This window comes from Lissotriton vulgaris, chromosome 2_2 (assembly GCF_964263255.1).
Source record: "Lissotriton vulgaris chromosome 2_2, aLisVul1.2, whole genome shotgun sequence".
NCBI lineage: Eukaryota > Metazoa > Chordata > Amphibia > Caudata > Salamandridae > Lissotriton > Lissotriton vulgaris.
In genome coordinates this window covers 96,516,658-96,534,912 of record NC_141688.1, presented here as the reverse complement: position 1 = coordinate 96,534,912, position 18,255 = coordinate 96,516,658, and the positions used below count along the sequence as shown (strand labels likewise).

Genomic DNA, 18,255 nt, shown 5'->3' with positions numbered 1-18,255 from the left:
TCCTCCTGGAAGTATTGTTTGATACTAAGACTCTGGTTAGTTGTTGCTAAATGGAGCCTAACTTTTGGCACATGTTCATCTACACAATGAAGGAGCTACGTGTGTTCTGCAAGGAAAGGGGGCTGCCTGTGAAGAGAAGGTCCAGGGAGGATCTAGAGGTATCCCTATTTCATTATGAGTTACCCCACTGGAGGCACACACTACCATTTGGGTCTGAGGAGGAGTTGTTCTCTGAAAGTGAGAAAGAAGCAGAAACAGTTGGCTGGCTTCTGGCTTGTGAGCAGAGGCTGAGAGAGCTTGATGAGGAGCTCAAGAGGGCTGAGGCCAAGAAATGTGTGTAGCTCAGGAAGTAAACTTGGCTGGGTTTGAGGTGAAGTCCAGCTCAGATGGTGGCAGAAACAATTAGTTATCTAGTGCTGCAGGAGCAGTACACACACCCAGAGATGTGGTGCCTGACTTGAAGGAGGGGGTTAGCATACACCAGGGGGTTCAAGGATATGAGGTAGATCCAGTGGTATGCATTGTCCCTGAGGTGTATTTGGGAACTGGCACAGGGATTCATAGTCCTAGTGCTGTGAGGGACACTCTACTGACTCTAGATCAGAGGTGCAGGGAAATGGGTTCCCCCATGGTTGAAGTCCCTGTGTGTGAGTGTGAAGACTGCCCAGAAGAGTGTGGGTTGAGTGACCGAGATAGTCAGATACTGTCTTGCCAATCTCAGGAGAGTGGTTTGATTAGGCTGTGTGATTCAATTGTGGGAGAGCATATTGTAAGTTCATGTTTTCCAGAGCTATGCCAACACCTGTTGGAGTGTGAGTTTTCTGACCCCAGGGAGACCTTTTGGTGGATTCCAGAGGGTCTGATGAGGCATTGGGGTTTGACCCTAAGAGGAGTGGTTCAGGTATTTCCCAGCCCAGAGTGGTGGGAGAGGTTCAGAGTAGCCCAGTTAGGTCCCAGTGTTGTGGGAGGGTTGTAGGGCCTCATGTCCTGTCTCCAAGGAGGAGAAGTGAGACTGGGATGCGTCCCGTAGTGCCCCAACCTCAATCTCAGGACCTGGAAGGTTCCTTAAGGGAACACCAGATGGGGAGCCTAGTCTGTACTGGTAGGCCATCCTTTGAGGGGATCTCCTAGTGCAGGAGAACTTTGAGTGGCTGTAAGCGGACCTCAATCAGTTATGGGGTCCTGCAGTGCCATTTCTAAGTGAAGGGTGCAGAAGTCCAGATGGAGAGGGTGAAAAGGGGATGCGTTCCCCAGTAGAAGAACCAGTGGGTCAGGGGACAGCCATAAGGGCTGTGCCTCCTAGGAGTGACCATGATGACACCAGGTCTGTCCTGGGGGACCTTTGCGCACTGTCAAATGTACAGGGGTAGGGAGATCTGCGCAAGCAGACTGTCACACAACACATGAGTCATGTGTTACCCTTGGGGGGGCATGCCTGCTCCCCAGGAAGTCCTGGTGTGCCAGGCGGGTGCTCAGCCGCAGGGTTTAGTCCTTGGGTTAGGAAGCCAGGTTCAGGTGTTGCCTGACCTGGAGGGAAGGGCAACTGCTAACAGAGCCCTACCAGTTTGTTTTCTGGGGACACCGCTTCAGGTGGGAGGGTGCAAAGCGCCAGTAAGGGGGGAAGGGAGAGAGAAGCCTCACCCCTGACCTCTGAGCAGTCTAAGGGTACAGACACTAAGCTGGGATCCCAGTTGCAGGATAGAACCCCTGAACTGTTGTGCAAATTGTGCAGGACATCTTCCACAGTTGCCCTGACAATTCTGAAAGGTGGTACTGCTCCATATGGGAGGGTGCAGATCCCCCAGGAGGAGGACCGGGTGTGCGAAAGCCCGGCACAGTCTCCTGTCCAGCCACCGGGTACAGGCCCGTGGCAGGTGGGTCATTGTCAGGATGTCATACCCGGCCTGACAGGAGGGAGAGTGTACCAAGGGTGACAGGCACCTAGGGCTACTGTCCCCTACTCTCTGATGCCAAAGAGGTTGGAGAGCCATGAAAGGCCTGGGGCCTGGCTCTCATCACTGACAGGTGTCAGTGGCCATTGTGGCTTGCTGTCCTGGTGGACAGAGTTGCCCTCCGAGGGGGGCAGGAGTCACTCCCTGGGGGTGGACTGGTTCACACCACTGTGTTGACCATGTGGGTACTGTCTGCCTGTTGGGACACATATGTGAGCAAGTCACGGTTAGGTGCTGCACAGATGGTGTCCACAGTTGAGGAGAAGGGTTCCCCATGGGTTAGCTTAGTGGTCCCTGAGAGTATGGACAGAGGGTTCCAAATGGGTTCAGATTGGGGAGAGGTTGTAGCCTGGGGAGAGGATGCAGCCTGGGGAGAGGATGCAGCCTGGGGAGAGGATGTAGCCTTAAGGCTAGAGTGGGTGACCTCGAAGCTGGGGAACCGGGTTCAAGTCTCGGCAACGGCACTCATTATCCTGTGATTCTGGGCAAATCAGTTAATCTCCCCCGTGCCTAACAAAAAATGTAATGTGTCCTTCTGTAACAAAACTGGTGCTCATGTACAGCTCTCTGATACTCGATTTCTTGAGTCTAGTTCACGCAATATAAGACGTTGGCGTAGAACTGGAGTATGTCCCTGCAAGTGCTGGCCAGCGTCCATGTTCTATCGCCCCAAGCAGGGAAGCCTATCAAGGTATTGATTAGCCTATCCTGGCTTTACGCTCGAAGGGGGTTGTGTTGGGCTTGGCCCATTTTGCAGGGGCATCCCAGAACTTTTTGCCTTCCTCCCTCCTGTATTATTTTTGACCTGTTGTTGGTGGTTTTATGACTTTGAGCACTTTTTGTAAATTGTGTTATGGATTAGTGATTCCATGATTGGTTATTTGATTTGATTGTAAGTCCCTAGTACAGTGGACCATGTGTGCCCAGGGCCTGTAAATCAAATCCTGCTGGTGGGCTTGCAGCACTGATTGTGCCACCCACAGAAGCAGCTTGTAAAATGTGGCTCAGGCCTGCCATTGCAGAGCCTGTGAGCAGTCTGGCACTGCCATGTCAACTTGGCAAGTGCACACACTTGCCAGTCCCTAAAGCTTCCCTTTTCTGCATGTTAGTCACCACTAAGTTAGGCCCAAGGTACCCCTGTGGGCTAAGTGCATTGTATGTGAAATGTAAGACACGCCCTGATGTGTGTGGCATGTCCTGATAGTGACATACTACCAATTTCGTTTTTCACTATTGCAAGGCTATCTGCTCCCATAGGCGAGAATGGGCAGTTTGCTTATACCATCCTATAAACATAACTGACCCAGGGATCAAGATGGGAAAATAAAGTTTAGTAGGTCTGAACGTTAAAATGCATCTTTTAGTGTGGGTCATTTTAACATTCTGTGTTTGATAATACCACTTTTAGAATGTAGGTATTTTCTTGCCTAACCATCCAGTGTGCCTCTGCTAGGTTTGTGTATTGAGTGTCTGGCCTGTGAGTGACAGAAGCTGGGAGAGGTTTGCGGCTTCAGCAGTCTGATGAGTCGGGGCTGAGCTGAATGGGACCTGGGTTGAATTTAGAGTGGGGGGAGATTTCCTTTCACCTGCCTGGGCCAGGTCTGCTTTCAACAATGCTGTCTCCACCTCCTGCCAGGAAGCTGAATCAGAGAGGACAGAACATGTTTTGGCTGGGTACAGACACTCTCTGCCTTCAGAAACAAAGGATTTGTGTTTATAAAATGGGGGTCCCAGACCGCAGAACTTTAGATCCCTTCTGGGAAATCAAGAGGAACCGGAGAAGCTAAAGGAAGATTATTACCCCTGTGCTGTTTGCTGTTTGGGGTTGGCCTGCAGCGGTTACTTGTTGCCAAGGAAAGGAGAAAAGGACTTTGCTGTTTGCTTTGTCATCTCGAGGAAGATCTCCAAGGGCTTGAAACTGAGCTTGCCTCCTGTCTGAAGTCTCAGGGACACAAACACTTCACCGCCAGCTCCCCTGAATTTCCTTTCTGGGAATTCCAACCTGCAAAGAGGTTCCTGCTGCTGTTTAGGACCTCTAGAGACTGTTTGTTGTTGGAAGTTGGAAGATCGACACAACGAGGAAGAAACATGTTGCATCCGCACCGAGCCCCGACGCATCGGTGAGTCACAGAGAAGACTTGTGCCGCATCCGCACCTGGTCCCGACACATCACCGAATCACAGAGATGAAGCCTGCCTCATCCGCATCTGGTCCCGAAGTATCACCGAGCCACAGAGAAAAAGCGGGCCACATTCACACCGGGTCCATACGCATCGCTGAGAAAACCGTTGCAGCACCTGCCGTGCGGCTGCAAGCGTTTTCGCATCGACCGGATCACTGCATCTCATCGATGCACCATCTTGTTGCATCGTCACCGGAAAGCAGTAAGAAACAGATGCATCCCCTCCTCTCCAGTAAGGAACAGACTCATTGCCACCCCTGTGCTGCAGGAAGGAACAGGTGCCTTGACTCCCCCGTAGCAAGGAACTTTCGCATCGCCTTCCCTATCAACCCTTTTGTTTGTTTCGTGTGACACATCCATGGTGCTTTGTTGGAAAAGTGTTGCTTTTACAACTTGCATTGGACTGAACTTTTTCAAACTCTATTGTGGAATGTTGCCATTTGGTCTTGTTTAGATAAAGATTACTTATTTTTCTAAACTGGTGTGGTGTCCATTTGTAGTGTTTTCACTGTATTGCTGTATATGTGCACAAATGTTTTACACACTGCCTCTGAGATTAGCCTGTCTGCTCGTGCCGAGCTACCAAGCAGGTGAGCAGGGATTATTTTAGGAGTGTATCCCCCTTTCCCTGACTAGAAGCAAGGTTCCCTATTTTGACAAGGGTGAACCCCAATTGCCAACTAGAGACCCCCATTTCTAACAAAAACCCTGTGTGATCCTGGGCAAATTACTGTATTTCCTTTTGTTCAGATTTAATTTACCAATGTGGATTATTAGAAAAATCCCAGCAACTCTATTAGGCATTTCAGACTAGCAATATGATGCAGTGCGGTATGGATTACTATTCGCCTGGCCAATCGGCCATGTCATATAAAAGTATCTTGACACCTTTATTCACTCTTGAAGTGCTAGATGCAAATGTGTGTTTGATAATATGCTAACGTTAATGTTTATATAGTGCATCCTACTGGACATCTGACATTTATACACACAGTAAATAAAAAGCATTACTTGTACCCAATCTACCCTAGTACCCAATGTAATAGTACTTAATTTACTGACTTTTAAAGGATGGAAGGCTAAGTCGCCCTTAACAGTAGTCATAGAGAGCTTATGTAAATCTTTCTATTTATTGTGGGGTGAAGAGCTTGTCAGGATAGGGCGAGTACAATATGGGTTCATTTGGCCGACCACCCTTTTAATTAGACTTCCAATTTGTGCCTCAGACATGTGATGTGACTATCCAGTTATGTAGCTAGCTATCAAAAAATCAAAGGTTAAAATGACGTTATAGTTAGAACTGGTAATAATAGCTTACTTTAAGTTAAAAAATATAAAGCCCTAGATATTGAATGAGAAAACCAAATGTATTCAAATAAAATTCCTATTTTAAACAAAAAACAGTGACATTCTCCAGCTATAGTTTACTGAGCTGACTATAGCTTAAACCCCCAACATGCACTGCTTATGACCTCACATATACTTCATCACTTATGACCTGTTCAATGACATCATTGATGACATCACCCACCATACGCCTGTTCAATTTACTCCACATAATTATTTCCTCATACGTTCATCGCATTTAAAAAGTCACCAGCATTCAATCCCCATTCCTTTCTTAATTGTGGTATGTTCCGTGACAGCTAATAACCTGGAAAACTTTGAGGGCCTTGCTGATTCCCAGTGTGTGGATATCAACGTTTCACAGCAGTTTCAGGTAGACATTACCTTAAGAAGCTGGGAGTGCAATGCTGTTCGTGGTACCATACGCCCAGAGTTTACTGTGTTTTAGGCTCTCCCTCCGTTAACTAGTGCAGATGGTAATAGCACAGCAGCCAATGATCTAGCAAAGCCCCAGATAGTACTTCCCTATGTGTGTTTGCTTCCATTGTGTTTGTCACAATTAGTCCATTCCACAATTGCTATTTCATCTTCTCCTTCATTTACTATAAACCAGGTCAGGTGGAGGATCCGAATACAGGAGAATGCTTTGACTGTCAATCTGGATGCAAGGCCTGTGCTATGGGTAAGTACTACCAAGGATACTATTAAGTTAAGAAACAGGCAATTATGTAATCACACGTGTAGTGGACGAACTGCAATTAATGTTGACAATCCGTATACAGGCATTCCAAGACTAGGGCTGCTTGGGACAACTGTATGTTTGAAAATGGTCTAACTTAATACAGCTAGATAATGATCATTTGCTGTTCCAGTTCAATCTTGAATCAGTATTTTGTAAATATTGTTTTTTCTAGGACTTCTAAGCTTTATCGTGCTCCTTCCTCTAGCTAAGCAAGGTGATCAATAAGCTTTAAGTGAGTCAGTACACAATTTGTTTTTGACTCTAGGTAACAGAGGCACTTTCGGAAATTCTGAACATCAGGTCACAGACATAGAAAGGTTGTGTTTTCGGTTTCAATACCAGTAAGATAAGCAGGACAAGGTAAGTAAAGAAGCAGCGCTTTGATTGAAACTTCTACATCTGTGAAAACCAGGCCAGGGCTGAAGGTCTGATAGCATGCTTAGCATGTTCTTCTGACACGCAGGCAGGTGAGTCCTTGCACACGGGGTAGGGACCGGGGATATTCGATAGTCACTCTGTCGGGTCAGCCACAGGACTCTGCACCTGTTCCTCAGATCCCAAATGTGTATGTGCATTTTTATGCGAAGTGGTAGATAGGCGCTATACAAATACCATAAATATATAATATAATTTAAAAATCTGCACCATGTTGATGCATCAGCCGAAGATTGAGACTTGCTCAAAGACAGGCGTACCAGGGGCGACGGCGAGGGTAGGTGACCCAGTGCGGTCTCTACCGAGACAAGGCTCCTACTACAGAGGCGCCCAGACGACGTGCCCGTCCTTGCTGATGCACCATACTCGCATTAGAGAGGTTCTCATGCAACGACTACACGAGACTTGATATGTAGTCAGTCCTGAGTGGGAGCAGAACAATAGAAGCACCATTCAGTGTAGATATTTAACACTTTTTCACAGTTTTTACACTAATTGGTCCTGAAGACTTGCCACGGTATCCTTATGAACCAACAGGGCAAGAAACATGTTGACCCAGAGAGTAGAGCACACTAAAGACTGAACAACCCCTACCAGGGTAGTGCCACTCCATTCAATTTACTTTTAATGAGGTGGATTACCAGCCTGAATAAAGATTACTAACTTGGGCTATCCAACGTTTTTCAAAAATGCACACACTCACTGCACCTCACTTTATCTACACAACGCACGGGCCACACACCCCCACCTCATCATACGGCAAAGGAGCAAAAGATCTCAGACAAAGAGTCCCTTTGCGGGTGCCCGTTGAGCATTGCAGCGCTGGCCCAAAGAGGAGCAGGTCCATATGATGAAGCATGACACCTAGCTTGCTGGGTGTGTGAGGACCGTAGTTCCGCAAAAGCGGGATCCCCCATCCCACTTCCTCCTTTTATAACCCCCAGACCAACCCCTCCACCACTAAACAGTTGGTGGGGGACACCCTTCCCAGAGGAACAAGTCCCCACCTCCTTTGTGTACCTTGCGCAAAGACAACAAGCAAAGATCTGGGTCACATGTTGGTATAGGGACTCCACAAAAAGTGGAGCATAGGATCAAGAAGGTGAGACGCAGGAATTGGATGCAGAGAATTCAGAGGTGGTGAGTCAGAAGCTCAGTCGGTGCCTTCCAAGTGCTGATTTTAGATCTTACCACATGATCAGTGCTATGATGAGGGCTATGCTGTAAGGAATGAAGAAGAGCGAAGAAAACCTGAGGCATAATGTCTGAATATTCAGTTGCTCTATACTCAAAATGATACTGAGGAGCCTTTATTTGAACATTCAAAGGGAATTTCAAAGTTACAAGTTTAAAAAATACATATTTTATTCAACAGGCATTCGCAACGCCAATAGATCTCACCCAATTCTCTTTTCACCCCCTTTATGGTTACGGTGAATATGCCTACTTCTACAGCAGCAAGGTTAAAAAACACTTTCTTATATTTTAAGAAACCCCATTCAATGACTGCTGTGGGTCCACTCACATTCATGGCAGCCGTCTCTCCGTGTACAAAATATTTTTATATTTAGTGCATTCAAACATGGGTTGCCTTGGATGCACTCATATGTACGGCAGCTGTCTTCGAATGCCTTTTGTTATATTTTTTATAACATTCCATTCAAAGATGGCCACTACAGTCACACACATACAGGTGGAGGCTAAATGTGTGAGATATAAATATAGTAAAATACATTAAAAAAATCACCACCACCATCTTTGTGTCATCAACTTCTGTGAATGCATTTTATTATATTTTAAGAAGCCCCAATCAGAGATGGCCTCACTTCTGAGCGGGCCATCTTTGAATGATATTTCTTCAAATGTAACATTTTAAGATTGCCACCCACTGATATCCCTCAAACACATGGGCGCTGTAGGAGCAAGTGACCATTGAGAGGCAGAGTGGGAAGGGAGTTACAAAACATTGGGTGAGAAGAAGGTGAGGAATCAGAGAAAGACAGGAAAAATTAGTCTCTCATATGATCTACAAGGCAAGATCTGACATTGGCTGTATGCAAAAAATATTTTTGTCTAAAAAAAAAGCCCACATCATCATAGTGCTTCCTGGCAATGAAGGTTACTACATTGTGAGTGGATGTACTCCCTGTGAAAGAGTAGCTTGCCTTTACTTGCAGTGGAGTCAGGCAATGGCTGAAGTGGGGTGACTCATTGCTCCATGATACCGACTAGAGTGTGGTGGAAGAAAGATGTGAATGACACAATTAGACTAATGGATGACGTCTTCACGTCTTCTAAATAACCCCTATAACTATGTTATACACTTCATTTTTACAAAAAATCACATAGTCTTGGCTAATATCAGACCTTAAAACTTAATTTGGGCCGGTTTTGGGTACCAGACACTCAGTGCCTATATAGGCCTTTTTTTAGTCACAGATCCATAATTCCCTTGTAGTCTCACACATAACTGAGTAGTATAGCTTCCATGTTCCCACATCCATACTCACCACGTCTGACCTCTTCTGAACTTAAAGTCAGATATAAACTCTGCATGTCTCAGTAAGAGTACTGTGCTAGCACACTCCTTTTGATCTTTTCTGATATTCCTAACACAATGCAATAAAAAGATATGACATCAGCAGGAGGATACAACTAATCCAATCCAAACGCCGTGAGACAGAAATATGGGAGGAAAGCCATCTAATCAGGAGGAAAGTATGGAGATGAAAAAGAAAGCCATCACATTATGAGGAAGGACTGACACAAAGTCCAACTCTAAGACTACTTAGGATAAAATAGGTTTGTTTGCCACTGACGTTGTCAGTGAAATTGCTCTCCCTCCCTTGCAGCTCCACCATTGAGGCCTTCCCCCGAGCCCCTGCAGTCTCGAGTGTTGGTGTTCGAAGCCCTCCTCCACCCTCAGGTTTCACCTGCGCCTCATCCCTGGTGGTCCAGTAGACCTCTGTCACCATTCTTTCGGTCCGCTTTTTCACTCCTTTTTCACTCCTTTTTTCCCCTCACTTCTATCTCCCCCCTTCACTCTCCTTCTGGGTCTTTCCTCTATTTTCTGTCATTTTCCCCTCATTTCAAGCTCCCCCTTCACTCTCCTTCTGTGTCTTTCCGCCATTTTTCACTTGTTTTCTACCCTCATCTCAATCTCCCCCTTTCACTCTCCTTCTGTGTCCTCTGTGTCTTTCCTCCACTCTTTCTTGCACTTTTTCTGCCTTATTTGCACTTTTCTCTCTCTTTTTGCCTTTTTCCTTTTTAGCCCGTTTTTCCCTGCCGCTGCTGCCACTGCGGCTCCTCCCTCCCAGCACGACCAGTGTGACCGGCCCAATCCAGCTCCCCTCCCCGCTCACTACTCACAGCTGTGCAGCCTTCCTCGACACCTACTTAATGTCGACCGCTCCAGCGCGCCAAAGGCAAGCCCGTCTGCGCCCGTCCACGATCCGACTGTGACCGCTCCAGGAACCCTGAATGTCTGCACCGCCAACGCTACAACACAGCGGCACTCCACGCTCTTAACCCAGGCTGCAACAACAACTGCAAGCTAGCATCACCAGCTGACACTCATGGACCCTTCAGCTGTCACCGCTGCTGGCACACCTGCAGCACTGCCAAGACCATGGACCCAGTACAACCTGTCAGCAAGAACATAACCAAACTGAAGACCCTGCAATGCATCCTCCTCAACGTCCGATCCCTCCACAAACACGCCACCAAAATCTAGGACCTCCTCGACCACTCCAGACGTAGCATTCGTTACTGAAACCTGGACCAACACCACCTAGGGACCGGACATTGCCATTGCCATTCCCCAAGGATAAAAGATCTACAGGAAGGACCGCCCTACCTGCCCGGGAGGAGGAATCGCCATCGTCCACAAATCCACCCTCCGCCTGAGCACACTCCCTGATGAGCCCACAGACCTGATGGAACACCTTCACTTAAAGATACAGGCCAGCCCTACCTCCACCCTCCAAGGAACCCACATGTACCAACCCCCTGGACCGTGCTGACTTTTCGCCAACTCCATTATGGACATCATCTCCCAGCATGCCATCGCGTCCACCAACTACAGCCTCCTGGGAGACCTCAACTTCCACCTCGACAACTAACTAACCCCAGCACCTCATCCCTCCTGGACAACCTCTACAACATTGGAATCTGCCAGATCTTGACTGAACCCACGCCCTTAGCAGGACACACCCTCGACCCCCTCTTCACAACAGGAAACTCCAACACTTTCGGCCACACCACCGAACTCCCATGGACGGACCATCGATGCTTCCACTTCACCTTAAGAATATCCACCATTCACAGACACCAGCACCTGCTCCCTTAAAGAAACTGGACCAGAATCACCGACGACCAGCTAACCTCATCACTCAGCAACTCCACCCCAACCATAGTGGAAAACGACAACCCCAACACCACAGTTTAAACCCTGCACAGATGGATCTCTGACAGCGGCAACACCATAGCCCGCCACAAGGAAAACAACAACACCCACGCCAAGAGAGCTAGATGGTTCACCACTGAACTTCGAGAGTCCAGACGCACTTGCCGCCACCTCAAAAAGGCCTGGAGGAACACCAAATCCACAGAAGCCCACAACCACTTCAGAGCCGCAACCAACGCCCACCACCAACTCATCAGAAAATCGAGAAAAAAAGCGATTAAAGACAGAATCTCCACTCATGCACACAACCGCAAAGAACTCTTTAACATCATCAAGGAGTTCACCCAACCCACCAGCGAGTCCCCCGACATCCCTTCCTCACAAGACCTCTGCGACAAGCTCTGCACCTTTTTCCACCACAAAATCAAGAGCATCTACGACAACTTCTACAAAGACCACCAACACACTGAACTCTCACCACCGACCCTGACACCCCGAAGCCAGGAATCGACAACTAGACAGCCCTCACCACCGAAGACACACTAAAGACAATGAAGGCTACTCCAGGGCCACCACGGACCCCTATCCCCACCACATTTTCAACAGAGCTGCCAAGCCCATCGCACCCATGGTCTGCCACACCATCAACTGCTCCCTGGCAACCGCTTTGTTCCCGGACGACTGGAAACACACTGAGATCAACCCCCTCATGAAGAAACCCTCAGCGGACCCCACCGACCTAAAAAACTACAGACCCATCTCCCTGCTCCAGTTCCCAGTGAATGTCATTGAGAAAGCCATCAACAGCCAACTCGCCACATTCATCGAAGAGCACAACATTCTCGACTCCTCCCAATCCGGCTTCAGAAAAAATCACAGTATGGAAACCGTCCTTCTTGCCGTAACAGATGACATCCGTACCTTACTGACCAAAGGAGAAACAGCAGCCCTCATCCTCCTCGACCTCTCAGCGGCTTTCGACACAGACTCTCACCGCGCCCTAATACGCAGACTCCATGATGCAGGGATCCAAGACAAGGCACCCGACTGGATCCGCTCCTTCCTCAACTGGCAGAAAGCAGCGGGCAGACCCCGCCCTACACCTACAACCTGCGGAGTCCCCCAGGGGTCCTCCCTCAGCCCTGCGCTCTTCAAAGTCTACATGGCTCCGCTCGCCCCCATCGTCGGAACATACAGACTTAACATTGTGTCATAACAGACGGCACTCAACTCATCCTCTCCCTATCCAACGAACCCAACACCGCCAGACACAACTATCAAAAAGGCATGGAAGCCGTCGCCAAATGGATGAAAAACCGCTGCCTACAACTAAATACCAACAAAACGGAAGTACTCATCATGGGCCCAAACCCCGATGCCTGGAACAACATCTGGTGCCCCCCTGCCCTTGGAAGCCTGCCCACCCCCACAGACCACGCATGCAACCTGGGAATCATCCTGGACTCAGAGCTCAAAATGGACCGCCAGATCAACTCTGTCTCGTCCTCCTGCTTCTACACCCTCCGCCTCCTACGTAAGACCTTCAAATGGATCCCCCTCAAACACAGAAAGACCGTCACTCACGCCCTGGTCACCAGTGGGCTCGACTACGGCAACGCACTCTATGCCGGAATAAACAAAAACCTCACCCGCTTGCTAGTGTAGCCTGTGCATGCAGTTAAATTGCCATTTTGACCTGGGAAAATAAACCTTTTCCCATGCCTAAACCTTTATTTTTAATACCTTCCTATAGGGAAGGCCCTAAATAGCCCAGAGGACTGGGAGCAGTGTATTTAGGATGTTGGACATGTACTTTTAAGGTGTATATGTTCAGGTAGTGACAAATTCTCAAATTTGTTTTTCACTACTGCAAGGCCTACCTCTCCCATAGGATAACATTGGTGTACCTTATTACATTTAAAAGGAAAGACCTTTCAATTGAGAGCAGATAATAATTTTGAGTTTGGTGTCTAAAGAATGTTAACTAAAAAACCCACGTAATGGAAAAATTTGATTTTAAGTCCCAGTTCTGAAAATAACACTTTTGAAAATAGCCATTTTCTTGTCCTAACCTTTTGATGGCTGCAGCCTATATCCTGGGTAACATGAGTAGGTGTTGCTGGTAGTTGGTCTCTGTGTGTTGCTACCAGACAGTGAGACAAAGGGGGCATAGGTGTTGGCTGGATGGTCCTTCTCTGATTTGATTGGGGGGAGTGGTTGTCATCTACCACACTTGCGCATCACAAAGACTGACTGAACACACTCACAATGGGTTTGATACTAGTCTTTTGTGTCTACAGACAAACTGGCGCCAGGGCAGGGATGGAGGAAATCCCAAACACCTTTGGGGGTGGAAACCTCTAGAACCTTCTCCTACTTCAAAGCTGGCACTAGATATAAGTATTGGATCCTCAGAATCAACTCTTCAGTACACCTCTGGACCTGTCTAAGACTCAGAAGGACTGCTGTACTGCCCTGCAAGAAGGACTACTACTCTGTTTCCCCTTCCACCCACTGCCTAAGTGAGAAGGCCTGGACCCACATTTTTAAACCCAGGACCACCAGGGTGACTCCAAGGGCTAGTTAGCGTGCCTTCTGATCAGAGACTACAGGACAGAAAAGGCTCCACTCCACCTTGAACACAGAGCCTAGCTCTGCCTTCTGGGAGTCTTTCCTCCAAAGTGGTGCCTCCCCAGTCCTGGACCCTTGGAAATCGGCTTAAAGATGCTTCAGTTAGCTCAGATGTGGCCTCGTCACAGAACATACGCAGCACAACACATCTCCTTGCAGCACCCCATTGGAACTACACTGAGCGACATATAGCCGGCACAGGACTTCACATCCCAAGCCTTAATTGACGGCATTCTCAACGACTGTGCAGGATCTCGCATTGCTAGGCGCATTGACAGCCTGTTTGGAAAAGCCACTGCGGAGCGTGTCTCTGAAGTAGGACCTTGCAGCGTCACTTGCAGCCCCTCAGAACTGCTTTTGTGTGATGCATTCTTGAAGCTGGGTCTTGCAACACTCTACAACCAGGATTTGAAGTACTTTGTTCAGCAGCCTAACCTGGTCGCTGTATCCAAACGCCCTCCTTTGTGGTTTGACTTTTTCGACTTTGTCCCAGCCCAGCATGACCAGATAACCACAGTTGGCGCTTTGTATTTCTAAGCAGTTTTTCACTTAAATCAGAAATTGCATTTCTTCGGTTCGATTTTTGTCACTTTGGTCTCAAATAATTTATTACATTTTACACTATTGGTTTGAGATTTTTCTTGTGTTGTGTTTTCACTTTATTACTGTATGTAGTGCTGCATAAATACTTAAGCCTGACTGCTTTGTGCCAAGCTACTTGTGGGTTGAGCACAGGTTTGTTTGGGGTTTAAAAATAGTTCAAACTAAAGAATTGTGGTTGCTGCTTAAGTGGTGTTTCAACACCTTCAACCATTAACCCTATTTCCCACATCTGTGTTCAGCAGTGAGTTGATCAGTGCCATACAGATAAATAATAGGATATCCATTTTAGTTTTTTAAATTCTTTTTGATTAGCTCTTTTGCTTTTTCCAGATTCACCCTCACCACACCGGACTGTCTGTGGCCATACCTGCAGAAATGGGATTCGAACTCATCAGCCTGAAGAGCTTCAGTGTGGTTGAGCTCAATTAGTTCTGTAAGGAAAGAAAACATCCAATCAAGAATTTGGAGCTTCAGAAAGCTCTGAGGGCCTGGGCGGAGGCTATTCAGTTGCTGACAGCAACAGAAGATGGGAATGAGATGGATGATATGGAGGAGCAAGAGCAGGGCCTGGATGCAAGCAATGAGATGCAGGACTCATGGGATGGAGATGACTTGTCTTCTGTGTTGGAATTCCCTGCAAGAGGAGAGAGGAGTGTGTCTTCTTTACAAGGTCTGTCCCCAGAGGAGCTGGTGGGCAGGAAGGCTGAAAGAGAACTTAGACTGCAGTTGGCCAGCCTCATGATGGAGGAGAAGAAAGCTGAGGCCGAGAGAGCCTTGGCAAGGGAGAAGGGTCTCTTTGACAAGCATACAGGGAGTTTGTTCCCCCAGTGCACTAAGTGCTACAAGTATGGTGACTCCAATGGAGATCCCAGACAACCCAAGAGGGAACAGCCCCTCACCGGAGGGCAGACACCTGGATGGTCCGGTGAAGCACTCGTGGGGGAAGGTGGTTCCAGTTAGCATTGGGGAGCGAGCAGAGGTAACATTAGTGTCCCTAGGAGATTGAGAGATGGTACCAAAACCCCCTATGCCTTCAAATACCTTTGAGTAAAGGCAGTGGATCATCATCAATGGACACAGGGTATAGGCTCTGAGGGACACAGGAGCCAGTATGACTACCATGAGGTGTTATCTGGGGTCCTTAAAGCAGGCCAACTCTAATATATTCCACTAGGTCATAGTCACAGACAACCTCAGGAGTCACTACCCAGTGGCTCTGTTTCCCTTTGAGTGGGGGGGGGTCCTCAAGTTCTTTAAAAGTAGCTGTGAATCCTGCCATACCTGTAGACTGCCTGTTGTCAGAAGGCCCACAAGGTCCATGGCTTCTCAAGAGGGGACACAATCTAAAAACAGGGGGAGGTAAAGGTTAAGGTTAGGTTCACCCTCCTCACTGAATGCAGTTCGACAACATCTGGAATGCCGGAATAAGAAACCTAACCTTAGGGAGCACAGGGATTCCACTGAACATCTATGGGAAAACCCTCTTTCAAGAAAGAATAACATCTTTATTTTCTAGAGTCCCCTCACCCACCAGGGTTGCCCCTAGGTGGCATGCTTCATCATTGGGGTTTCCTCAATCCTCTACGGATTGAGGCGTGCTGCGACTTGCGAACTACGTAGTAGCACTGAGTTTTGAAATTATGTGTGGTGTAGTGATGTGGAGTGGAAAAAAAATAAGTTAAAAATACCTAGCTAGTGAGCTAATGTTTTATTCCTGCTCTTAGTCGGTATGCTTTAAAATCAGGGGTTAATATTAGGGAAAGACCTAACTGTGATGCGTATGGTGTCCCTAATATTGGGTCAAGATGTTTTGAGCTGTCCCCTACAAGCTCTTCTTCAGGACCACACGAGGACCAGCCCCATGCATACCACTCCTAATGAATCCTGTGAATAGGAAACCAGGAGGTGCACACCTTATGTGTATACACCTAATACTTAATACATATGGTTATACACTGACACGCCGTATCTGTAGCAAATAAAGGAAAAGGACAATTAAAATGTTCTAACTACCAGCCAAGCTGGAAGACCCTAAATACATGCAGTGTCTTTTCTCGATCAATGTACTCCTATATAGTGGGTGTACTTATCATCAACTTTGTGCGATCATCCGTCGTGATGAAGTAAGTTCCACTAGACCTGTGTGGTCTCCTTCATTTTACCAAGGCACTAAAAATGTTTCTATTTAATCTTCCTTCTAGGACAAACTGCGGTACCGGGAGGGAACCTCCCACGGTCCCTTTCGTCTTTACCTGTAGGAAATCTAATTACCAATTCTATGTCCCTCTTACCATTACAGGTTAATTGGGCAGACAGACTCTTCAGAGCATGGTGTACGGGCTGTCTTAGCACAGTTTATTGAGCAGGACCTGGACTAATCTGTAACCTTCATTAGAAGAAGGTTACTTCTCCAGGAACAGAGGTGGAGTGCTGTTGAGAGGGAGGCCTTTGCTGTGTTCTGGGCACTGAAGACACTGATTCCATACCTGTGAGGGACTCACTTCCGGGTTCAAACAGACAACAGAATGTTCAGATGGCTCATGCAAATGAGAGGTGAGAATCCCTAGCTATTGAGGTGTTTTATCTCCCTCGAATGAAATAACTTGACAGTAGAAGACAGTCCTGTATCAGACCACATTAATGCTCATGGTCTCTTCAGGTTCTTCCACCTTAGTGATGAGAACTCTTAGGAGTTTTGGTAGTTCTCCCCACTTTCAGCTGTGAAGGGGGTATGTCTTAGACCTGTAACCCTTAGGGTGGCCACCCCAAAATGCTTTGCCGTACTCCTCCGTTTTTGCAGATATTTTGTTTTAGCCTTAAGGGTCTGTTCACTTTACTACTGCTAAACTGCTAAACCAGTGCTAAAATGTGTGTGCTCGCTCCCTAAAATATGGTTCAATTGGCTTCCAGCCCATTGGCACATGTAATTTACTTGTAAGTCCCTAGTAAAGTAGCACTACAAGAACCCAGGGCCTGTAAACAAAATGTTACTATGGGCCTGCAGCACTTACCTTTTGGCAGGCCTAAACCTTCCTTTTTAACACATAAAAGTCACCCATAGGGTAGGTCCTTGAAAGGCATCCCAGAGGGCAGAGTGCAGTGTATTAAAAAAGATGGATATTAACATTTCAGTTTCATATGTCCTGGTAGTGGAAAACTATTAAATTCGTTTTTACTACTGCTTCAAAAGGCTAGCATTGGGCTTCCTTATTACATTTAAGAAGTGATAGCTTTCAATTGGGAGCAGATATAAATGTCTAGTTTGGTGTCTAAATAATTGGAATTTAAACCCCTTTGCTATGGCAAAGTTGGACTTTAAGTCACAATTCTGAAAATGGTACTTTTAGAAAGTTGGCATTTCCTTGTCCCAACCATTTGGTGCCTGCAGCCTGTATCCTGGGTCCAATGACTAGGTGTAGCTGGCAGTTGGTCTTTGTGTTTTGCTTCCAGACCTTGAGACAAAGGGAGAATTGGTGTTGGGAGGATGGGCCATCCCTGACTTGATGAGGGGGAGTGGCTGTCACCTATCACGCTTGCACATCACAAAGACTCTGCCCGAGCACACTCACAAAGGGTTTGACACTAGTCTTTTGTGTCTCCAAGGAAGCTGGGACCAGGGCAGAGATGCAGAAAATTCCAAACCCCTCGGGGGAAGGGAACCTCTCGAACCTCTCCTACTTCAAAGCTGGCATTGGATATAAATATTTCCCTTTCAGTATACCTCTGGACCTTTGGAAGACTCAGAAGTTCTGTTGTGCTACTCTGCAAGAAGGACTGCTACTCTGCTGCCCTGCTGTACAAGTGATAAGGATTGGACCTGCATCTTTAAGCCAGGGCTATCAGGAATGGCCATTTGGCTGGCCTCCTGAGCAGACCCCCAAGGACAGAAAAGACTCCAACAACTTTGAACCCAGAACCTGGATTCTGCGTGCTGTGAGTCTTGCTTCCCAAGTAGTGC

At 47.3% G+C, this 18,255-nt stretch overlaps 1 protein-coding gene across 2 annotated transcripts in view; it reads left to right on the top strand.

Annotated features, from left to right (window-relative positions):
• The window catches only part of LOC147729081 (cysteine repeat modular protein 2-like), a 721,334-nt gene that overhangs the window by 65,646 nt on the left and 637,433 nt on the right, over positions 1-18,255 (top strand). For both annotated transcript variants that reach the window (XM_086959364.1, XM_086959363.1), the window contains one exon: positions 6,095-6,163. In XM_086959364.1, coding sequence (XP_086815490.1) covers positions 6,095-6,163 — 69 coding nt within the window. The remainder of the gene's footprint in view (positions 1-6,094; positions 6,164-18,255) is intronic.